Here is a 24,707-nt window from a genome sequence, read left to right on the forward strand (position 1 = left end):
TTGTTTCCCTGCAGCTGAGGCTGATTCACACTCTGAACACTACAACAGAGGAAATATTAGATGACTGATAGAGATGTTGGAACCTACAGCTGCAAGATTAGTTTTTAAACCTTAAAATGAACTACAACTAGTTTAATAAATGCTTAAGCCTCCTGTTGTCGCCCTGTCGCCCGTGCAACTTTTGCCTTCCTGAGTCAAAATTTACTTGGTCTGGTTTGACTGTTTATAAGACATAAGGTATACATTATAACCCAATTCTCTGTTAGACCTTTTAAGCCAACTTCATTCCAATTTATTACCACAGGTTTTACACGTATTTATTTGGAAATTATGATCAATAGGCTTCATTTAAAGAAACTATACCTAATTTCTTAGTTAACGCCTGTTATCCTCGCAGGTCAAAATTGACCCAAGGACAACAGGAGGGTTAAGTACTTTTTCCAAGTAAAAATGCTAAACTTTGCCTCACTTACAGCTGTCATTTGTGAAGATTTACTGCTTGTCTTTCTCTTATGTGTTGGCAAATTGAATTTCTTTGAATTTTAAAGTGTGGGTGGACAAAACAAGCAATTTCTAGACAGCACCTTCACCCTAAGTAACTTGTAGTTGACATTGTTCAGACAATTTATAGCCCAAATGATGAGCAGGGTAATTGATGACTAAAATAAGCTTCGAAAAGTATTTAAGAATAACATCCTGGTGATTTGAACACTTTAAAACACAGCTATTATGGGTAAAAGAAGCCGACTGACAAAATATGATCTTGTACTGTATCCTATGATGGGACATGTTACAATTAGAAGCACATACAGTGTCTGTTTCATGATGAATTTGGCTGATTAATGCTGCAAGTGTCAAGCATTAAAAGAAAGCTTTGGTCTTTACCTGTTTGTGCAGGTCAGATGGAGACACTTACAGTATAGACACATGTAGCAACAACTATTTACACTCTATACAATGTACACGTATTTAGACGTTTAAACGAGATATGAGGACAGAAGCCAGTAACAACATATATATGTATACCAAATATTGGTGGTCCAGGGGGCTTCCAAAGTCTTATTTTTCCACCAGAAAACTAAACTCACATGGCCAAAACACAGGCTTGGCTACACGTTAGAACTGCTACTAAAAGACGTTATTTTCCCACCCGCATTCTGCCCATCTATGCCTCTGATTGGCTGTGACGCTGATGTTCTTACGTCATGCCTGAAACCAACCAATCTAAACCAACAAAGGCAACGAGTACTAGCCAATCAGAGGTAGAAGAGGGCGGGTCTTCGCGGAATGCAGGTGGAGGTTAATAATACGGTGACTACCACTGCTTCCGGTTTGGTACCTTTAAAATAATTGTTATACTTTTATTTATACGCAGGTATTTTTGTCCTTTCATGTTACACAGATAATATTACTCACATTTGACGGAAAATATTACACTTTATAAATCAAAATGACTCCATATTGACATGTAAATCCTTTTTTTCATGTGCAGTGTTAACCTCATGCTTTTGTTTTGATAAAAAACGGAAGTGTAGTTTGTTTAGTTTCGGTAAACTTCGGACGCATTTTACGATCGATCTCTTCCGCAGTTGATTTCTCAGACTTTCAGTCTCAGTTAATCGAGGCCACAATAATGGATGAACATTTGAAAGAAACAGCGCGACTTCTACTGCGTTTGTAAATCAATATAGAGGCAGGCCCTGGTTATAGTTTAACCTGTAATGATTTTAACCAAAATCATCGGTGCTCTGGATTCAAGTAGCAGCTATGGCTACAAAGAAACTGGCCAAGTAAGTGATATAAACTCTTTGTTATTAGGCTTTTGACTCAGTGGCCACTGTCCCCAAAACGTACTGTGAGACAAAGTGACGTTTTAATTTAGCTTGAAATGTTTATTAACTAGTTTAAACATACTGGGTTAGGTTCAGTGTTTGAATGTTGTTGTAAAAATTGATTTATTTGTGTCTAAACTGGCCAACAATGCTTGTTCTCCGAAACATTTTACTCAGTAAGAAGTAGTAGTGCAGTACTTTACTCATTTACAGCTAAACTCCTGCAAAAAATATCACGAATAAGAGAAGATAAGATGTATCTTGACACACCAGTGCAGTGGGAAAAGAGTAGATACAGTAAAACAGTCTGTGTGAATAAATCTGCAATATATATAAATGTGCAATATGTAGAAGTTCCTGAGATTATATACATGTGTGTAATGTTCCTGGGATTTAAATGGTCAGGACAGCATCAGTCTTTTTTAGTGGGACTGGGAGGTACCTGCTCTGTCCTTTCCTGTAGAGAGTGTTGTTTGTTTGATTTTAGATTTTCTATTCATGACTCTTCAATCTTTCCACACAGAGAACTTGGACTGCTGAGGCAGCGCAGTCAGTCCTCAGGAAAGAAACCAATGGTATTAAGTAAGTATGCGTATTTAATTTGATGATGTGTATACAGAAAGTGCAACAAGATCTCACTGCATTTTCACATTGGATTATTTGTGACATTATATAAAAATGTTTGTTTGTTTATTATTATTGTTGTCTTTTTTTTCCCCAGATCAAATATTTTCATACCTGATTGTGATTGATTTCGAGTCCACTTGTTGGAGAGAGAAAAACAACTACACCCAGGAAATTAGTACGTTTTTTGAGGAATGACTTCGAAAAGATACAACTCAATACCATTTAAAAAATGTAGACAAAAAATATTTAATTTAGAGCTGAAATGATTAGTTGCTCATTCAATTAGTTGCCAGATATTACATTTTTATGTCAAGAAAAGAAAAGGTCAAAATTCCCAGATTCAGGCTTCTTAAATATAAATCATGTCTGACCTCTGTAGTCTTCTATGACAGTAAACTAAATATCTTTGGGTTTTGAACTGTTGAGGACTGACACCGAAGCAAATTCCTTATATGTGCAAACTGATTGGCAATAAACTTGAGTCTGGTTCTGATTCTGATGTGAACGAAACCAGACATTTGAGGACATCATCTTGGGCTTTGGGGAAACAGTGATCAACATTTTTATGCACCAAACTTATGAAAATAATGTTGTTAAAGTCCTATTTTTGTATCTCTTACCTCTTCTCTCCTTTCGTCCTGTTGTGCAGTTGAGTTTCCTGCTGTTCTCTTGAACACGTCGACAGGGGAGATCGAGTCTGAGTTTCACACGTATGTTCAACCTCAAGAGCGCCCTGTTCTGTCCGAGTTCTGCACTGAGCTGACGGGGATCACACAGGTTCGTACAAAGGCATAAATGCACAATTACAAAGATAGCAATGTACTTCCTGCTCCTTTTTTACAGTGAATTGTTTTACATCTGACAGCTTTATTTGTCTGTCTTATAGATGCAAGTGGAGGCAGGGATCCCCCTCCAGATCTGTCTTTCTCGGTTCAGCCGCTGGCTACAAAACCTGCAGCTCCAGATGGGAGTGGTCTTCCCCAACAGACAACAGAGATGTTCTGCACCTTCACCCTCTCAAAAACTGTGTACTTTCCTCACATGGTCAGGTAAAAATCGTTTGTGTGTGTTTACAACTCCAAGGTCAGAGTTACCACATATTGTTAGTGATAAATCCCAGTAAGCCTCATCACAATCAGTCTCTGCCTCAATTAAGGGAGCTCTTTGCTGTGTTTGAGGCAAGATGACTCTTAAAATGAACTGAAATACTCTTTTCATTTTCAAACATTACAAATTTTGTACAAAAACACCAAATAATTTTCGGATGTGTAGATAACAAATTAAATACAAGTCATTACATGCAATGGTAGGACAACATCAACCAGAACATCTCAAAGTTTAGTTTACAACATATTTGAGTTTTGACAATTTTAAAAAATATTAAATGGACAAATTAAGTTGAAACACGTTGTTAATTTTAATGTGCCTCCTCCCACTTTGTGTATCAGACTGGGATCTTGGAGTTTGTTTGCAGTTCGAGTGTAAACGTAAGCAGATCCATAAACCTGATGTTCTCAACAGCTGGATAGATCTGAGGAGCACATACAGGGTGAGTGGATGCTCCGTCACTTTGTCTGTCCACCTCTGCTCTCTTTCCTGCTCTCCCATTTATTTTAATGGCTGTTTCTAGCAGTTCAGTTTGTAACTGATTCATTATATTGATTAGTTACTTTATTAATAGTTTCCACTGCCAAAAGTGATATACTCAACTTTCTTATTTTATCTGACTACAGCCACTAATTACTAATTACTACTATTTTCTGTCCTTGTTCAAATAATTTTTGTTCTCAGGATTTCTCATGTTGTGATAAAAAAAACATTTTTTTGTCTCCAGCTGTTTTACAACAGAAAGCCAAAAGGTCTGAATGGGGCACTACAAGATCTAGGGATACAGTTTTCTGGGAGAGAACATTCTGGTACAAATAAGCTAAAGTTGTTTGTGACTGATAATTCTACATTATAAAATACCTGCCACTTGATTGTTTTTGTTTTTTTCTCACATCTTTCTTATTTTCCATCTTTCCTCAGGTGTGGACGACGCCAGAAATACAGCTCAGCTGACAGCGAGGATGATGAGGGATGGGTGTGTGATGAAGATCACGAGGAGTCTGGACAGGGTGAGTGGCCATCCAACGATGCATCCCAACCCCTAAATTCCTGGTTCCTCCTCTGCCTCCCCAAACAAAACCTGTTAGGGATGAAGACCATACGGAAGTCTTCATGGATGAAGCTTGTTTGATTCGGAAAGATTGAAGATGTAGAATTTTTTTTAAGTGCTGTAAAGTTTTATTTATATAAATAAACAAATATTTATCTTGACTGTTATCGTCCTGCCTTTTATCTGCTCAAGTTTTTAGATTTTTGTATTTTATGCAGCGTAAAAAGTGAAATAAATTTTTCTTGAGACTTGGTGAGAATGAAGCAAGATAATTAGACATTCACTTCAAATGGGCTGTAGAGTGTAGAACCTATAACTTCTTGCAGAAGTAATCTGACAATACAGTTTGAATGAAAAATCAGCTATGGGTGATATTTAATGCATTACTGATTATATCTTTCATGTTGTCTTCTTCTCATAGACCCCACCAACGGTCAAACCCATGTTTGGAAACACACACAAGACAGAAAAACCCAACACAAATAAAGAAGAAAATGCAAATACCACAAATACACCTTTATCATCCAAGATTCCTCTAAAATCTGGTCATATGAAATCATGTACGAATAGCAATACGAAGGTTTTAACCACAGAGGAGAACTCAAGCTCAGTTCAGGAGTCTGTTCAAAGCCTGGTGTCACCGAAGACTCTGCTGAATGGTGCGACGACGCCACTGTGGGGACGCAACAGGAAGAGCAACAGTAGGTCAATCACAGCAGAGGTTGTCACCAATCATCCCTCTTCAGTTATGACCAAATGTCCTTCACCATTCAACAACAACGACAGCAGCAGCCTTGTTATGTGTTCTACTACTATCGACTTCTTCTCCCACCTGCCTCAGCAAAACCAGACCTCAAAAACAAGAACAGCAAGATTTATGAGGAAAGAGGAATGTGCAGAACTGTTAGTAGAAACTGAGGACAGGTGTGGCTCGTATGATGACGTGGTGTTGGACGGTGATGATGCGAGCGTTGAAACCGACAGAGAATTTGAGTACATGCCAGATTTTGACGGCATGTGTTATGTGTCGGACGAGCCTGATGATTCACATTCACGAGCGGGTCGGGTCACATTAAGAGACAATGTAAGAGAAACTGTGAGCGCTGGAAGTAAAACTCAAAGGATAGAGACCAGTAAGTCATCCTCAATGTCTGACCCTACAAAGGAGGTAAGATCCCACATTAATGTCTCCGGTCAGTTAAATAAGACGAAGCACCATTCAACCACCTCAGAGCCAGAAGCTTACTTTGCTGTGCCACAAACTGTTAATTGGAGCTCCAAATCCAAGCAGCAGAAATCAAGAATGAAAGCTCCGCTACCTCAAGAGAAACCAGCTGTGTCACATGACAACTCTAAAATAAACACACCTTCTACGTTCAGGCTGAAGCCCTTCGTCCCAGAGAAAACTTCCACCCCATATACCTCATTTGTCAAACCCAGAACAACCATCACACAACACACAAAGCACAAAGAGACTCCAAAATCTTCCTTCAGCATCTACACTGACTCAGAAAAACAGGCCACAGCTTCCTCCTCTCTTAACTTCTCCAAGAACGTCCTTTCCTCTTTGTCAACCAACACGTTCTCCTCATCAATAAATCAATCCTCCATTCCTGTGAATGTCTCAGAGAAAACTTCCACCCCTAATATCTCATTTGCCAAACCCAATGCAACCGTCACACAATACAAAAAGAACAAAGAGACTCCAAAGTCTTCCTTTAGCATCTTTACCAACTCAGCGAAGAAGGTCGCAGCTCCCTCCTCTCTTAACTTCTCCAAGAACGTCCTTTCCTCTATGTCAACCAACACGTTCTCCTCATCTATCAATAGATCCTCCAATCCTTTAAATGTCAAGGAGAGAACTTCCACCTCTATTACCTCATTTGCCAAACCCAAAACCAACACATTCTCCTCATCTATCAATCGATCCTCCGTTCCTGCAACCATGAGAGGAAGAGGAGCAGGAGGAGGGAAGATCACTGCCCCACTGTGTGGATGTGGCCGCCGTGCAAAGCGTCAGGTTGTGTCCAACGGTGGTCCGAACCACGGCAGAGGGTTTTATTGCTGTGCGGTCCGCCGGTCGGGCAGCGGCAACAGGATCCAGAAAGGATGCGAGTTCTTCAAGTGGGAGTCGGCGCTGATGAAGAGCAGCTCAGTGGTTTCTCCTGCTGTCAGGTCCTCTGTCTCACTGTGTCAGAATAACTCAACTGTCAGCTGCCGTCCACCACAGAGTTCATCACTAAGAAAGAGCTACTAAGAGCTGTAAACTGTATCTGCTCCGTTCTACCTCTTTTACACCTTGAGACACCGTAAAGGCAAACTGTGATCAATTCTCACAAAGACTTTTCCTGCATACATATATTTAGTTTCTCCTCTTTACCCCAAAATAAAAAAGGATAACTCTGAACAGATATTTTTGGAGGATGATGACTCGTAAATGCCTAATTGAGTGATTGCACTATTAAAAATGGTTGATTCTTTAGGTTAAAATGCCATGAAGCCAAATGTTTGCTTTTTTTTACTGCAAATGAAATACTTAATGAATTCTTAATGGATAATATTTGTCATTATTGAAGTTTTGGTGGAGAAAAAAAGCCAATATATTTATCAAGAATGAACAATGATAATTATGGTCATGCAAAAATGAGCTTCAGTTTTTTGTGATGTATGATAAATATACTGTTTGAGAAATGAGATTTGAAGATAAAATGTTTTAAACATTTTTTTTTAAAGCTTTTTGCTTATTTCTACTTGACGTGGTTGTTTGAACTTCACTGTGCAGAGTTTTAATATTAAAAGCTTTTGTCACCTCACAGTAAAGACTTAAACGTTTGAAATATGAATATTTGCATTTTCTTAGGTACCGAGGTATGAAGAAGGATCAGATGTAATATTAACAATTTCTTATAAAGCAAGATTTATCTTTCATTTGAAAATGTATTCATTAGTTCATGTAGATTTTGGAATATTACATAAAGATAGTCTGGTATGGGCTTAATTGGCACTGTGACACCATTTAAACCCATGTGTGTGCTCCAAATAAGCCCGTGTCATGATTTATTTACAAAATATTGATTTCAAAGAATTAAAACAGCAGCATATATATGTATTCAGTAACATGTTAAATATAAATAAATAATTTCACTTTAATCTGTGCAATAAGAATATCACCTCTGGGATATTACCACTCAATACCAATATTACTCTTGTAAATAATGTCACAATTATTTTTATTATATATTTTTACTATTATTGTTTTTGTACTTAATAGTATTGTTCTTTTTTCTTTTTTCTTATTGCTGCTCTTCTATTTTACTGTCCACTTGCTGCTGTAATTAAGGAATATCTTATCTTAAAAAATTAGGGGCAAAATCTTAAAGGTTCCTTGAGATCAACATTTTTATAAGTAACTGTGGTTAAGTTACACATTTTTTCTTATTAACTGTAAAGGATTACAGTTACATTTATTGTGTTATTAAATTAAGCTCTGTAACACTGTCACATGTAACTAGTTCCCTCCTAACTCTGCCTACATGTGTGTTTGTATTATTTCTGCTTCGCGCGTCGCTCTTTTGTCCCTCCTCGCACGCCGTCCAGGACTGTAAAACGTGCTGTGTTGAATGGCAAAGACTGAATGAGACGTCGTTTCATGCCACAGGTACAGCTTCAACTTCAACACATGTTTCCACGGTCAGGTTTGAGGTTTTTGTGAACTCTTCAGGCTTTTTTTAAAAGTGTAGTCGCTGCAGCTTTAAAGTCTCAGAAAGGAGAAGGAGGAACCAAAACAAGACGCTAGCCTGCTGCTACTGAGTTTTTTGGAGGGGGGTTGTGTATATTTCTCTCCTTTTAGAGGCATATTTAAAAACATGTCAGCCGTGCAAAATGACTCGAGGAAACGCAACAAGAAGAGGTATGGAGCTGGCTACCACAGCAAGAGGTATAAAGGGTCCCGGGAGCTGGAGGTGGGCATGCAGGGCATCCTCATCACATGCAACATGAACGAGAGGAAATGCACTGCAGAGGCCTACAACCTGCTCAGTGAATACGCAGATGAGCTGTTTGGGCCTGAGAAGGTGAGCACTGCAAACACTTTAAGGGTCATTTATGAGATGTTTGAATGGATTTGTTAATTGTAAAGAAGTTCTTTATAAGTTGCTGTGCAGGTTGGACAAGTGAGCTGCAGCTTGAGACTTTAGGAGGGAGTGAAAACTGGTTTAGTTGTTCTTGTTTTGACACATTTTATGGTGTTTGTTTTTATTACTCCACACTATAAACTTTATACTACTCTCTATACTTCTCTTAATAGCTACTACCTTGCTGATAGTGTTGAGGTTCAGCCAGACCAATATATCAGATCACTTCTTATTTTTAAAAGTTATATAGGCAGGATTTTTTTTTTCTTAATTCAAGTTACATACTTTTTGTTGGTGTGTGTGTTTTATTATTAAGGCAAGGCAGCTTTATTTAAAGCACATTTCATACATGGGTTAACTCAATGTGCTTGACATAAAAACAAAATGTTAAACAATAATAATTGGAAACATTAAATTATAGGTTTAAAAAACAAGAAAAACCCAATTATATTAAAAAAAACAAAGTACAGAAAAATAGAGAGAAAGAAACAAAAAGCTAGACTTAAATAGAGTTTAAAGTATGAGAGTGCAGCATAAAATAATGATTTGATTTAAAATGCTTTAAAAGAGCTCAATCATAAGCACATCAAAAGAGAGACATTTTTAACCTGGATTTAAAATTATTCACATTTGCGGCTGATTTCAGTTCTGCTGGTAGTTTGTTCCAGTTGTGTGCAGCGTAAAGGCTAAAAGCTGCTTCACCTTGTTTAGTCTGAACTCTGGGCTCCACTATCTGACCTGAGTCAGTGGATCTCAGATCTTCTTAGTGAACTTTACTTTACTATCTGACATCGTGTTTGATATATATATTACACAGATATGTATATATTCTGTATTTATAAGATTATCGGCAAATATATTGATATCAGATTTTTTTTTTTTATTCCATTATATCGGCATCTGCCCCAAAAATACAGTATCGATCGTGCACTAGTCTTGAGTGAGGAATCATGAATTAACTGAAAAATGTGACAGTCTGAGATGGTACTGAAAATATTAGTTGATTAATCAATTAGTTGGTTCATAATAGAGCTGCATCTATTAGTCAACTATCTTTCATTTGAGACATTTTAGGTTGCATCTTAATCTTTGTGAAACAGTGATCAACATTTTTCAGCATTTTCTAAACTGAACAACGAATCAGTTAATTGAGGAAAAACAAAGACAGATTAATCAATGATGAAAGTAATTGTTAGTCTAAGCTCTAGTTCATAATCTGATAATCAGTTAAATCATGTATGAAGCAGAGATACTAAATGTCCGTATTTGCTTATTTTCTCTGTTTTATATCAAATAAAGATTAAAAGGTTAAATAACGATGAAATAAAACTAAATTCAAAACATTTGTGAATTGATTCTGTTTAAATTTTGAACTCTTGATTTTTGATTTGTCACCTCAGACTCTGCACAACTGTTTACTTTTTTCCATCAGTTAAAGAGCTTGTCTTGTATTTACAACATGTTAACCTTTTGATCACAGTTGCAAGACAGCAGTGAAGAAGAGGAGGGGGATGAAGAAGATGTCGAAGAAGCACTGAAGAAGGAAGTGGCGCAACTGAAAACATCAGGAGTCAAACAAGAGAGGCGTTTCCAGGCTCTGGACAGCGGGGCAAACAATGTCATCTTCATCAAAACTAAAAATCTGGGTATGCATTAGATAATATAATATAAGAATAGTTGGTGAGATTTATTGTTTTATTATTGTGACTTAAATTTGGGTTTTTTTTTTGTTTTTTTTTCCTTCTCTTAGATTCTGACAAGCTGGTTCATCACATCCTGTCCGATCTCCACACCACCAAGAAGAAGAAGTCCAGAGTGATCCTCCGGATGCTGCCGGTGAGACACTTAAATCTTTACTGAGTTTAAGACGGTGGAAGTGATTGTGACAGATGCAGTGTGGAAAGACATTTAGATACACTGGAGCAGAATAGCTTTCATGAGTTCAACTTAACAAGCCTGTATGTATATTACAAATAAGACAGTTGTTTTAAAAATAACTTATTATTAGACATTTAAAAAGAACACCTATTTAGTCCAAATCATAACCATTAAGCACACTTTTAGCATTGCATCATAGTGTCAACCAGGCTGTTCTCAGACCAGGTTTAATGAATTCAGGTGCTGCTGTCTTCTAATCTGTCTCAAAACAGTCTAAATAAATGTAAAAATATAAGGACTAAAATGATTTCCAGTTTAAATTCCCACTCACTAATCTATATTTTCTCTCTTGAAGGTAACTGGAACCTGCAAGGCCTTCCAGGAGGACATGGTGAAGTACCTGACCGAGTTCCTGGAGCCTTGGTTCAAAGCCCCAAACTCTGGCACCTACCAGATCGCTTTCAAGGCCCGAAACAGCAGCCACAACAAGAGGGATGAAATCATCAAATCTATTGCAGGTAGTCTTTTGACTCAGTTTATATTCACATCATTTATAACCCTCACATACTGTTCATATTCTCACCCACAGTCACAGTATTTCCTCATAATATAACAAACTTCTGAAGCACAAATCATTCATAAATACCTCGTCAGTCATTAATAAGCATGTTTTATCCTTAATGAAGCTTTCAGAGAGCTGAAGATACATAAAACATGAAAACAAAACTATTTCAATGAATTATATTAAATGTAAAGAATGAACATATTTGAAATTTTGGATAAATATGGATTAAACACGCTACAAAAATAGATTTTTTTAAAAGTTTAAATATTTCCTTTTTTGTATGTTCTGGGTCACTTTAGGGGGAGTCATCAAATTTCAAGCCATTTTGGGTCAAAAACAGTCTGTAAGGGTTACGCTTGATAAAACTGCTGCAGAGGAGAACTGACTTTTCCTTTTTGTCTTTGACCTTTTTGCAGGTTTAGTGGGGAAGCTGAACCCTAAAAACAAAGTGGATTTGACCAACCCAGAACTCACCGTCATTGTGGAGGTCATCAAGAATGTGTGTTGCCTCAGTGTGGTGAAAGACTATGCGCTATATAGAAAGTACAATGTTCAGGAGGTGGTGAAAGAGGACATACCCAAGCCTGACGTGACCACACCAAAAATTGATACGACCACAGCTGAGCAGAAAGAGAAAAGTGATGCAGAGGAGGCAAAGCAAGAGGAGAAGACCGCTGAAGAAGAGAAGGACAAAAATGTGCCGCAGGACAACAAGGAGGGTGATAAGGGTGAAGGTGAGGGGGAATAACAGGTCACATGTAGGAGTTAGATTAAAATATTTTTAAGACGTGATCTTAAGTTGCTTTATATTGTAGTGTTTTTGTTTTTAAACAGGAGGTTCAAGGCGAAGATAAGACGATTTTTTTGGTTCACTTTTTGGCGAAATAACGAAGTTGGCAAGAATCAGACAGGAACCTTATCTAATTTAATGTATTTTTTTTTTTTAATTATCAGTACCAAGTTAATAGAGGTGTCCTTTTCAAATAGCAATGATTTTAAATGAACTGTACATGTCACCATTACATATCGTAACTTTTCCAGCAGCTGACAGCTTTTCTTAAAGGTGCAGTATGTAGAGTTTAGTGGCGTCTAGCGGAGCAGACTCGGCAGTTACAGAATATTAAATTCATGACTATGTTTTTATTAGTGTATAATCATCTGAAAATAAGAATAGTTGTGTTTGTATTAGCTTAGAATGAGTCCTTTATATCTACAGGGAGCTGGTCCTCTTCCACACAGCCAGCATGTTGCACCACCGTGTTTCTACAGTAGCCCAGAACGGACAAACTAAACACTGACTAGCCTATAGAAAGTGTGTTTTATGTTTTCTGTGAGCTTCGCTGCCACTTTAGGTTCTCCTTCATGTCGGCTGCAATCTGCAACCTCACTGCTCGATGCTACTAAATTCTTCACGCTGCACCTTTAAAACACAAACTTAAATTTTTTAATTCAGTGACTTTTTTGTGTGTTTTTTGACGTGAAATCAAAGTTTTGTTCAGGTTAACTGGTATGCCCACATTTAATAACTCTCTGTTTTTGTAACTGTTATTTCTTAAAACAGTCCCTGAATTAAAACTTCCTGTGTGTTTGACAATTTGTGCCAAATATCTTTTATGATGCATTCTGCTTCAGCGATGGGAACAAGTGGGAGCAAATCTAGGAGGAGAAAGCTACATTAAGATGATAAAATCAGCACATATTACACTTTTTACATGCGTAGCAGTTTCACATCATGGAGTGAGATGTGTTGTTTGACATTGTGAATACCTCCCACCACCATATTTGAAGTGGCAGTTTGTTTCTTTGCCACAAGATGGAGTTAAGCCCTCATTTTGTAGGGGTATGTAGTTCTGGGGGGGACTGATAATAGACTGATAATCTATCACTGAATCTTTGATAAAAGTAAAATGTATTGTCTAGGTAAAAAAAACAACACTTATTCTATAATTTTTTCAAAGCTGTTTATAATTAAAAATGGTAAGATTTTATATTTATTAGCAGCATTTACAAATTACACACCTTTATAACTGCATACATGATGCATCCTGCAGCAATATAAGATTATTTACATGTATGTCTTCACGTAACTATTAACTTTGGTCTTCATTCAGTTCATTTTATAGTTGCAATCTCTCAAAGTTTCATGTATTGTAAACTTAAATTGTTAATCATATCATATGTCTTCAATAGAAATTTAAAAAAAAATAGAAGTAGAAATGACCAAATAGGACCGATGCATTTTTTGTTTGTTTTCTTTCAGTATATGCACATCTTTCATGATATTTAGATTAGTTAAGTTTTATAGGTTTAAACAATATTGCTGTAAAAATATTGTGTGTTTCCTGTACATCCACTGAGTTTTTTTCTTTAATTCTCTGGAGTTTGATGGGTTTCTTTTGACGATATTACCAGAATATAGCTTTGTTTATCGATTTTTAGGCCGACACATGGAAACTGAATGATTAAAATGAAGAAAAATAAGATTTCTAGAGTAAAATTGCTGCAGTATGACCAGACTCTTAGACACAGTCATACTGCATACCATTAAACATACTGTGTAAGGACTACATAACAATCTAATCTATACAGTTCTTTATCTCTGTCACGTACGCACAACACACACATGCATTAAGTGAATTGTGAATTCCTCTCTGCTCATTACACGTGGGCTGAACTGTTGCTGTGACCCTCCAGTCGTTATCTCCACCGTATTCAGCTAAAACTCACAAATTGCGTCGCCACTGGCTCTCAGGTGCCCCAATCAGTGTGACCTGCTGACAAGCTTATAGCTGCGACACAAGGGGGAAGGATTGAATGTTTTCAGCCTGCCAGTGTGTTATTAGTACAATGCCAATTAGACTGTGACTAGCCTACATAATGGCTAATGTACAGTGAGGCCTCTTAATGATATCACAGTGGCAGCATCTTAATGATGTCGCTGCTGTCAGGTCACATTCTTATGTGTAAAATAGTGGATATAATCACAACATAATTTACTACAGATGCATAGAGGCATTTTTTAAGATTGCTGAATGCTTTTTTTTAAAAAATAATTTACTGCAAAGGAAGGTTCCTGAAATGTTCTATTCATTTAATAAAGAGCATTTTGTGGAAGCTTTAATTGTGCAGCCAGGAACATCATAATCAAGAGAATATTTACAATAGCAACCATTTAGTTTTGTCTAAATTTTAAAAAATGCTTCTGATGTTTTAATTGCCCCCAAGGCCATTTCTAATTAAAACTCTCTGGGCTCTAAAGCTCACTGCTTTCCAGACAAATAGGCACACAAGCACGTACACACTGTTCTGCCACACAGGACTGTACGCTTATTCAGGTTTAAATGTCACAGGCCTGTGAAACAATTGCATCCACAGGCGCATGTGCACACAGTCCCCAGGGTCAGGATTAGCATCCATTGGTGTAGCTCCATATCTGACCTTTATGAGTGGCTAAGTAGTGCTCTCCAGGGTCTCATTTGTCTCACTTTACCACGAACAATGGCCTCAGCCCCCACACAACTGTAGCCTGCTCTCTCGATTGCAGAATGTACACAACGAGGCGCGAATTGTTGAGCTTTAGAGCTTTTCAAGGACTCCAGGTTTACTTTTACTTACATGTGGTTAAAATGATCATTGAAATAGCTGAATATGTCGTTTCGAATTGTAAATATTGCTTTATAACATCACGCTTCCATGACTGAAAAAGCAACAATGAAAGCTAATGTTTAAAAAAAAGCCCATCCTTAATTAGTATGTACTAATTAAGAATTAAGAGTTTTAACTGTTAATCTGAATCATCAGGACTGTCTGAGTGTGAATCACACAACCCCACACATTTATCTTCAAATGTTGCTTAATCGTGATTGGTGCTTTAAGGAATCTGTCCAACAGAGGCCCGCCCACTGCAAATGAGGAAGAAGAGCACAAAGACACAAATAGAGAAATCTTATATGAAATAACAAAAACTCTTCGAACTGCGGTGCAAATTTCTTGTGTAATGAAGGATCCAGTCCCTATAAGTAAGGAACTGATTAAGCTCATTGATGATTGGTGTTTTCAGGGCCTTTAATTGCCTATTAGTTGAGCAGCTTGTCTCTTTGCATCCCAATATGTTTCCTTATGTTGCCTTAAAATCCTGCTCATAAAAAAGTGTCAAGTGGTAACAAAAACGGCACACATTGTTTTTAATTACGGCATGAAGAGAGAACAGGTTAACAACAGGGAATTCAGAATAATTACAACTACTAAATAAGTCAACGATAAGCCATATCAAAGCAAGAGGGGTGACAAATAATGCTTTTTTAGTATTTGCATCACTTTATTCTACGTTCCCTATGTCCATCTGTTCCCTCTTCATGTTGTCATTAAAAACAGTCTGTGCAGTTTTTGTTACTATCCGACACTTCTGCAGACGACTAATATTACAGCGAGCACAGATGGAAACGGGGAATGAGTGGGCAAAAGAACATGAGGGTGCTCGATCCATAATTGTGCATTGCTACATCTACGTCCTTCACCCTGACCTCACCCAACCCGCTTCAATAAAATGATGAAATAAAAGATAAGTGCAGTGGCCCTGAGCGGTCAACACACTGCAAGTATAAAAACACATCACAAGTAGAGAAAACACAACCAAATACAGACAAGAAGAACATTTTAGTTCAGACACATCCACAGGTACATATCAATAAGATAAATATAAGACATAAAAGATCATTAGAATCTAATTACAGTACAGATATATACAGGGTCATGGCAGTATTGGTTAAAACATATACAGATGTGTTCCAGTGCTTCCTAAACCATGTGTGGTTTAGACAAATTTAAAAGGGTTAAAATGTGAATATAAACATATGAATAACTTGCACACATTCGTTTTTGTGTGGAATCAGGAAAAGATTTCTGCTTTTAATCCATTTTGAGAGAATATATTAGAGGATTATAGCAAACAAGTCTAAAATCATAAAAAACTTTGTACCAAATAATAAACTTGCTTAAAAATGCTAAATTCTCTATAAAAGTCATTATCAACTATTAGTTTGGCTTACATTATAACTTTGTTTATATTAAATAAAGGTCATGGAATACAATTATTCTAAATATTAAATTTAATCTGGGGAATCGTGTAAATCAGGAACCATTTACATTTTTTTAAATGAAGTAATCATTTGTATAAGTCCACTTAAATACATTGTAGGTGGATAAAATATGTAATATTTATCATTCTTCTGTGGTTACACCATTTGATATTTTGGTACATCATTTTCTTACTTTTTTTTTTTTTTTAATGGTGCAAATGTCATTTCAAATGATATAAAACCAACAAAATGTACATTTTAACAAACCCGATGCTGCTTTTAAGACCATTTTTATATCTTTTTGAATTGCTCATCTTGCCAACCCTTATTTGTTACTGATCCATATACAGATAATACCACCAAATACAGAAAACACCACCAAATACATTTTTACTTGAGAAAAGGATCTGCGTACTCCTTCCACTTTTAGAAAACACACACCAAACACAGAAACAGCTGCATTAGCAAAAGCCATGACTTCAAGTCCACTGTCCACAAACATCGACTAAATAACACTGTATGTGATAGCTGCTCAACAACACATCATGGCCTCAAGAATGACCGCTGCGTTGCACCCACACGTCTGACAACCGCAACAAAAAGCGATTATGAGCTTTGCCAAGCGGGTATTTATTATTTACTATGCTGCTGTTGTGTAATCAGGCTTTTCTGTTATTTTGTCCGTTCCCTCCAGGCAGGTGTCAGTTTGTAGCTTTCCAGATGCTTTTCTCCCTTTTGTCACACACACATGCTATAGTCAATAGATGCACACACCAGTCATTTATTTATTTATTTTTTTTTATCATTTGTTACAATGATGGGAATATGTTTTTGGGAGAACATCTATTTCTGGGAGACATTCTCGTGTGTGTGTGTGTGTGTGTGCATATGTGTGTGGAGGCTGGCTGTGAATGGGATCCAATAATGAGAAATGCTTATCAACCCTCGACAGCCTGTCAGCCCGTTGCTATTAGCCGTTACCCCAACAATCCTACAGGTAGGCCAAGAGTGCTCATATTGATCCCAAACATTCCTTATTTGTCCCCGCAGAAAAGGGGGCAACCAGCAGACGGATTTAGTTGATTAGGATTATGGGAAGTAATTTGTGGAGGAAATAAGTGGGCATTTTTAAGTGGCGGCTATTAATGTTGTGAAATTAATTTTCTTAATACCTGGGATGAAGTTGCTGTTTGAATTTAAATGACTGTTTACGTAATTTGACAGGAGAAGAAGGGAGGCGAGCAGAAGGGAGGGCTTGGTTTCTGTAAGAATCGCAGTATGGAGAGAGGAGAAAACCCGAGCGAACAACAAATTCAGGAATAGTTATTCTCTTCTGCACAAAAACACATTTATTCACTCATTCTCATCAGCGGTATAATCCTCTGTGAGGGTGCTTTCCATATCACTGGGTGGCTTTTGCTGCAGAGAGACACATTTTAGCATAATGCTAACAAGAACCTTGACAATTAGGTAGACAGGAGAGGGGACTTGGGGGGCCAGAGAGGCAGGAGGGCAGCGTGCAGAGTAGAGATGTGAATAGAAAGCTGAGGAAAATGGGAAAAAAAAACAGGAGACTCTGGGAATGGAGACAAAACTGGGATATCAGCTGTGTTTGATAACTTTTCTTTCTTTATTCCTTCCAATGATGTTAAAAGGATTAAGTCACCATCCACTCAAAAATACTGTATGTTTTTTCTTCTTGTTCCCACAGTGAGATGTTTGAGTTTCACTGTGCAGAATTATGTGTGTGCAGAGTTTAACATTAGAAAGCAAACAAAATAGCAACAAGACTCCTAAGATTCAATTAATATAGTTGTTTTAGAAATGATATTTCTAAAGGCAGCATTTTTCCAAATTTCTGCCTTTATTTAAATTAGTTTGAATTAAGCTTCCCTAAAAACCAAAAACACAATGACTAGCTTAGTTATAGAACCTTTGAGTTAACATTAAGACCAAAATCTGGCTTTTTGACTTTTGTTTTACATGTAAAAAATGATAATGCCATAAAAATATATAATTTCTGTTAATAAAAAAGCAAGTAACTACTACTGTGAAGCTAAAAACCAAACCAAACAATGAAGATACCACCTAACAAGAGAGCTAACATTATATCAAGTGAAAGCTAGCTTGGGTGATTAATATTGCTAATCTTAGTTAAATGTGTTTCCAAGCTCTCTTTTTAACATTAAAAACATCTGACATCTTATTTAATTCAATTTATTTGATCTCGCATAGTTCAATGAGTCAGTAGCTAAATCTAGTCACGATGAAGGAGAAAAAAACTACTTTGGCTACAAGATAACTAGCCAAGCTTATAAGAGCAGTAACAGTGTTTTACTCTTGTGGGATTTATGTGATTTGGTGAGTTAAAGAAAGTCTTAAAGCACCTCAAATTAAGGCATTACAACCTTTTATATGTTGTACACTCTTTTACAATTTGTGTGAAAACTTTAAACCCTTTTCCTTGTTTCTATAGTAACTTTTGTTTGTCTTTGTAGGTCAATATACTGTGCTGTATAGGTATACTGTTTGTTAACTGTTATGCAAATTAAATGTAAGCCAAAGACGTGTAAATTAAAGAGTTTAGCTGCCTTATTACATTTGCTGGTAGATGTTAATCAAACAAAGCTAATTCTGTTGTTAACTGTGTGTGTGTTTTAGGAGAAGATCCCATTGGATTGGATGACAGCTGCCTCAGAGGATCGAGAGTGCGACAGTGAAACATGTATATGTGATTTTCAGCCAGATGACAGACAGACAGAAGGGCTCCTTAAGAGGACATACAACTCTAACAGGATTGGGAATGGTACCGGCCAGCTGTAAGAGGTAAGAGAGAAAGAGCAGGGGATGAGAGTCAAAGTGCGAGGAAGGAGGGGTGGCCATCGCCAAGGAGGAGTGTTACTAGATCAGTTTGAGAAGGAATTAACTGTTATTGAGCCGCAAAGTTGACTAAGAACACGTTTGTGTTTGCTGAAAAAGCTTGCAGGGATGGATAAGGAGGATGAAAAAAAAAATGGTGGCAAAAAAAGGAGCGAGCTTTGGGATGAATGAAGCTGTTGAACACATCATCAAACGCTGCAGGCACAGCAGGGGGCCTCGGGATACACCCGGCTGAGAGATGGGTGGTGTGGGTGTGTGCTTGTGTGTGTATAGTTTTGTATTGGCCTAATAAACCATCCATCTGCAGGGAGAGGAGAACAGTGGATGCGGGGAGCTTGGGAGCTTGGGGGGGGGGGGGGGGGGGGGGTTACAGCACTCTTTATGCTCCATATTTACACCCCTTTCAAATGCACAGACCGACAGATACACAGTCCTACCAAGAGGTTCTTTGATGCTTGTCGATACTGCTGCGTGATGATGTCATACGGCACAGAGCAAGGGAGGGAGGCCTGATCAAAGGAGAGAGGGAGGGATGAAGACGCAGGAGAGGATATCCAAGACAACAACGGGACAAAGATGGCGACTGCTTCTGCAATGGGACGTCCACTGGCGTCCAGACCTCCGATTCGCCAGGAGGAACCCTGGCCGTGCAGCAAGTGTATTCACTCCCCTCATCTAATAAGATGACCACCAGCATGACATACTGGAACCACCAAGCCAACCTCAGCCACCACTACCGCCGGGCTAGCACGGTAAGCTCTCCGTCTACCTTAGCCTTTCCTCCGCTGCCGTTAAACCATCAAACCCTCAACGCCCCGATGTCTGGTTACCATCACTCCATCCCAAGGATTTAACATGAGTTGCCATTCTTTCTAATAACACATTTTCTACCCATTTTCTTTCTTTTTTCAGCCCTTTCATCATGGTCTTTTTGGCTGTTAATATAGGCCTCTCTTTGCCATCAAAGGCAGCACATCAATTGCCTTGACTCCCAAGTGTATGTGTGAGGGTGAAAGAGAGAAAGGGAGAGGAGAAAAAAAGAAGAACACCATGTATCAAAGATCAAGGCACGCTTTCATGTCTGATTTTGGCCTTGGTTAGATTTTGCTTTCCATCATCTTTCCATCCTCCTTTTTCTCCCTTTGCACCAGGGATGCAGGTGCTCTCTGAACCCATTGACGTTTTCTCTCAAACTCACCGTGGTCCAAATTCGACGTTCGCTAAAAAAAAATGAAATCAGGCGCTTTTGTCGGGGGAAATGGATGCAAAGACAATTTTTTTGGTAGTTTTCTTTGAGAATATTCTGTAGCTTGCAAGGCTACTGGGCCGCAGCTCTACGCCAATGATGACAATACGTGAAACAATATTTGAATAAGCAGCAGGAGGGCAGCCAGCTAATCCACTGTGGCTAATCCAGTATTGGTGCAGGCCATATTGGTAGCTGGAGTATTCAACCCCATCACAATACACATCAGCAGGACGCCATGGCAGATATACTGACACTCGTACTACAGGCATGGCTGGGAAAGGCCAGCAGATGGATGGATGGGTGGATGGATGGATGGATGGGTCATGGAGAGATACATGGATACATAATTTCACATGGCCTTGATATTGATACCGGCTGCTTTATTGTACATAAGGTATCGTTCTCTTGTGTAACTTCATTAGAAAAATCAAAAAATGAAGGAAATTGTATGATTAGGACTAAAATAGGGCTAAATATTTCTACTTTTAGGGTTCTTTATAGATCTTTGTTAATGTTTATCGCATAATTTATAGAAAACAGGAGCGCAAACTAATCTGAAATGTCGATATCACGCTACTCTCTATACATTGTGTCGAATGTAATAAAAGCGTCCACTGTACACGATCCTCCTTATCCTTTGTTTGGGAGCTTTTAAAGCAAAGCAAACAAAATACTTGTCTCCAATTAATTTTCTTAAAGAGCAGAGGTCTGTTTCTCTTTCAAGAGGTATATAATGAAGATTTCACTCTCTGTGAGCATCTAAATGGGTCTTTGTGCTGGGAGGCCCCCAAGAGATAAGCCTGTTTCTGACAGCCCTCCGTACAGACGCGCAAATCTGCTGTGGCAGCTGGAACAAAGGGACCCCTGAGCTGGACCAGCACACTGACAAAAAGCTCCATCTCTGTAGTCTAAGGGGGCTGGCTCAATTTAGGAATTAATAATCCACTTTTATCTTAACTGGAAATGGTTGTTTTTATCACATACTTGACAGCGGTTAAAGAGTAATTCATGGAGCTCTTTGTCCTTTTTTTGAGACTGTACAAACAGTTCAACTTGCAAGTCCTCAGTTGATTCAGGAAGCCGTCTCATAGACCGCTCATTTATCAATGACATTGTAATTAACCAGTTCCAGCTGCGTCGTATATAGCGCTACACAACCTACGATTACATGTATTTATAAGCCAAAGCATGCAGCTTCCTCATTGTTAATTAGGAAATTACATTAAGAAAATGTTTATGGATAAAATTAGCAGACAGAATGTTTGAGTGTTTTGGTTAATTAAGTGAATTAAACACTTGATTAATAAAGGCATTTCATCATATTGAATGTTTTTTGTAATCTAATACTGCTGTAAAACAATCCTGTTCATTGAATCGCAGTGTTGACCACAATAGGCCTTTTTAACAGACAACAATGTGACATGTCACAGTTGGAAAAGCACAGGTGTAAATAATACATTTAATTTAGGCTGAATCCCATTTTAGCTGCTTCAATTTCAGGGTCCGGGTGTTGTGTATGCTGTCTCACTGTCACACTATCATGGCTTACTCTGACACTTGAATAGAACTGAGACGTCGTTAATGTGATTAGTAACACCTGTGGTTCTGCTACCATGACAAGTCAAAATGTCTTGTCTAATACAACGACAATTATTGAAGGGACGGACACTTTTGGCAAATTTAAGGATAATGTGATAGCTGACAAATGTATATTGTCTCATTTGGTCATATGCTGCACAACCCTAAAAAAAATAAACATGATATCACGAGCTGTGTAAATATGAAGTAATGTAACACACAGGATTAATCTAATTTAGCCTGTAGTGTGGATGTAAGGTCCAACACTTTAATCCAGACTGAATTATCTCAACAAATTAAACTTGGTACAGACTTTCATGGTGCTTAGAGGATGAATCCTTATGACTTTGTGATCCTCTGATGTTTCCTCTAGCGCCACCTGCAGGTTGACGTTTATGGTTCAGAATGAAATGTCTCTACTACCATCAAATGGATTGCCATAAAACATGGTCCAGACCATGATGTGCCCCTTTGGGATAAATTGTAACATTAGTGATCTCATAACTTTTCATCTAGCGCCATCAAATCTGAATTTGTCTAATACTTTAGTCAAGTATCAAATACCTGAAAAATGATATTAACATTTAGCTCAAAGCATCAAGGTGCCTTTAGCCTCACTTGTTCGAATGTGGTAGCTGCTCACCCAAGTTTTTAAAATTCTAGTTTAAATGAAAAGGAAGGAAATCTTACATGGTGTCACCTGACTTGATCCCAAAAACGAGCAATGGAAGTGTCTTCTCATTTCAAAATGAGTCACTGTCAATGGACAATGTACAAGGTGATTTAGGTGGGATTAAAGGACAGTTTCACAACAGCCAGGTGCCCAAATAAATGTTGAAACATGTTTTTCTTGCTGTAATCATTCCTCCTGTTCATACTGACCATTAGAAGATCCCTACATAATGCACTTATAGTGTAAGTAATGGGGGCCAAAATCCCCAGTCCTCCTCCTGCAGAGATGCATTTAAAAGTTCATCTGAAGCTAAAATGAAGCTTCAGTCATCACAATGAGTCAAATAAAGTAAATACCTTTCAACATTAGAGTCTTTTTAGTGCCAAAGTCCCTCTTTTTGTTACTACATATACCCACACTGCCTTTCTCTACATATGGCTGCCTTTGTGAAGCACTTTGGTGCAAAATCTGCTTTTTAAAGTGCTTTATAGATAGAATCCATCACAGCTCCGCAGGGAAACACTGTCCAAGGAAGAGCATCAAAGAGGGAATTCAATGCTAAACTAAGACTGCTGAAGCCTCATGTAAGCTTCAGATAAACCTTTAAATGCATTTTTGCACAATATGACTGTGCGGACACAGTGGATTTTGTCCTCAATCACTTACACTGATAGTGATTTGAAGAAGATCTTTTAATAGCCAGTATAAACAGGAGGAATGATTACAGTGAGGAAAACCTGTTTCAGTGCTATCTATCTAGATAGATAGATAGATAGATAGATAGATAGATAGATAGATAGATAGATAGATAGATAGATAGATAGATAGATAGATAGATAGATAGATAGATAGATAGATAGATAGATAGATAGATAGATAGATGGAGGGAGAAACAGAGAAAGGGAGCACGAGGACCAGGTGTATTAGTTGCCCCCCTTGTGTGATGACCTTTCTTCAGCTAAGAGCTCAGACCTCTACAACACACACACACATAGTCGAGGTTCATTACAGATTCATAAGTACCAACATGCCCCCGACACCTCCTCACCAAGACATCATAAAGGTCAAGTTCATCTTCCTCAGTATTCTGTCTTTGTCTCCCCCCCTCTCTCCTCATTGTCTCTGAGGGCACTGCAGCAACAACACCAGCCTGTTGCAGCCAACATGCGCAATGTGTGTGTGTATGTGTGTGTGTGTGTGTGTGTGTGTGTGTGTGTTGACTGTTGAGGGTATAAGCCAAAGTGATATGAATACATTTCCATAACGAAGCACACTTAGCTATAAAGTCTGCCAGTCAAACACGCTGCCAAACATTTCATCATCACTTTCTCGAGCCACCACTGCAGACAGACCTGCCTGTCTTCATTACTGACCCTTGAAAAACTATCCTATCGAACGATTTCAGACTGATTTACACACTGACTTTCATACTTATCTATTTAAAGACATCAACATTATTTTAAATATCAAGGCTCAAATAAGGCTAAATAGAGTTTTTAGGTTGTATTGTACACATAAATGCGGGCAATACTGACAAGATCTAGCGTTATTGAACCAAAATCCTCAATATCTCAATGAAAAACATCTTGTATTGAACACATAAGTAAATGTTGACATACATGAGGAATTTATCAAACAACTAGTGGCATTTATTGTGCTTTTTGTCGTGTTGAACAGTCAAGTTACCCCAGAAAGAACAGAAGATAATATATCTAATTGTGCATATTAATGGTTTTTAATTAATAGTTGTTATAAAGAAAGAAATCTGAGTTATACATTTACTGTAGCTACAGCACAGATTTGACACTGATAACATATCAAATATGATGGTTTCTTAATGCTGTTTTTTTTTTTTCTGTAGCTCAGGTTCATGTTGTCATGGAGCAGACGTCAGTCCAGGAGCGGACAGAGACGAGGACAGGTGTCTGGATCTCACCTGAGCCTCCAGACCCTGCTGCCTCCGCGTGGGACAGCTAGCCCGACTGACAGGAGGCACGGTAAATACCTTTGTTAACTGCTATTCTTTTCATTCAAATTTGATTATTTCATCCATAAA

At 37.9% G+C, this 24,707-nt stretch overlaps 2 protein-coding genes across 2 annotated transcripts; both read left to right on the forward strand.

Annotated features, from left to right (window-relative positions):
* Positions 1-1,767: 1,767 nt before the first annotated feature.
* Positions 1,768-6,957, forward strand: eri2 (ERI1 exoribonuclease family member 2). Its single transcript, XM_062426319.1, has 9 exons — positions 1,768-1,790; positions 2,356-2,414; positions 2,554-2,634; positions 3,109-3,236; positions 3,346-3,508; positions 3,908-4,008; positions 4,294-4,375; positions 4,488-4,576; positions 5,039-6,957. The coding sequence occupies exons 1-9, from the start codon at positions 1,768-1,770 to the stop codon at positions 6,872-6,874; spliced, it is 2,562 nt and encodes an 853-aa protein (XP_062282303.1). The 3' UTR covers positions 6,875-6,957.
* Positions 6,958-8,257: 1,300 nt separating this feature from the next.
* On the forward strand, positions 8,258-12,750 carry thumpd1 (THUMP domain containing 1). Its single transcript, XM_062433467.1, has 5 exons — positions 8,258-8,690; positions 10,231-10,396; positions 10,501-10,586; positions 10,984-11,146; positions 11,610-12,750. The coding sequence occupies exons 1-5, from the start codon at positions 8,484-8,486 to the stop codon at positions 11,939-11,941; spliced, it is 954 nt and encodes a 317-aa protein (XP_062289451.1). The 5' UTR covers positions 8,258-8,483; the 3' UTR covers positions 11,942-12,750.
* Positions 12,751-24,707: the final 11,957 nt, after the last annotated feature.

The sequence above is a fragment of the Scomber scombrus genome, chromosome 2 (genome assembly GCF_963691925.1).
Source record: "Scomber scombrus chromosome 2, fScoSco1.1, whole genome shotgun sequence".
Taxonomy (NCBI): Eukaryota; Metazoa; Chordata; class Actinopteri; order Scombriformes; family Scombridae; genus Scomber; species Scomber scombrus.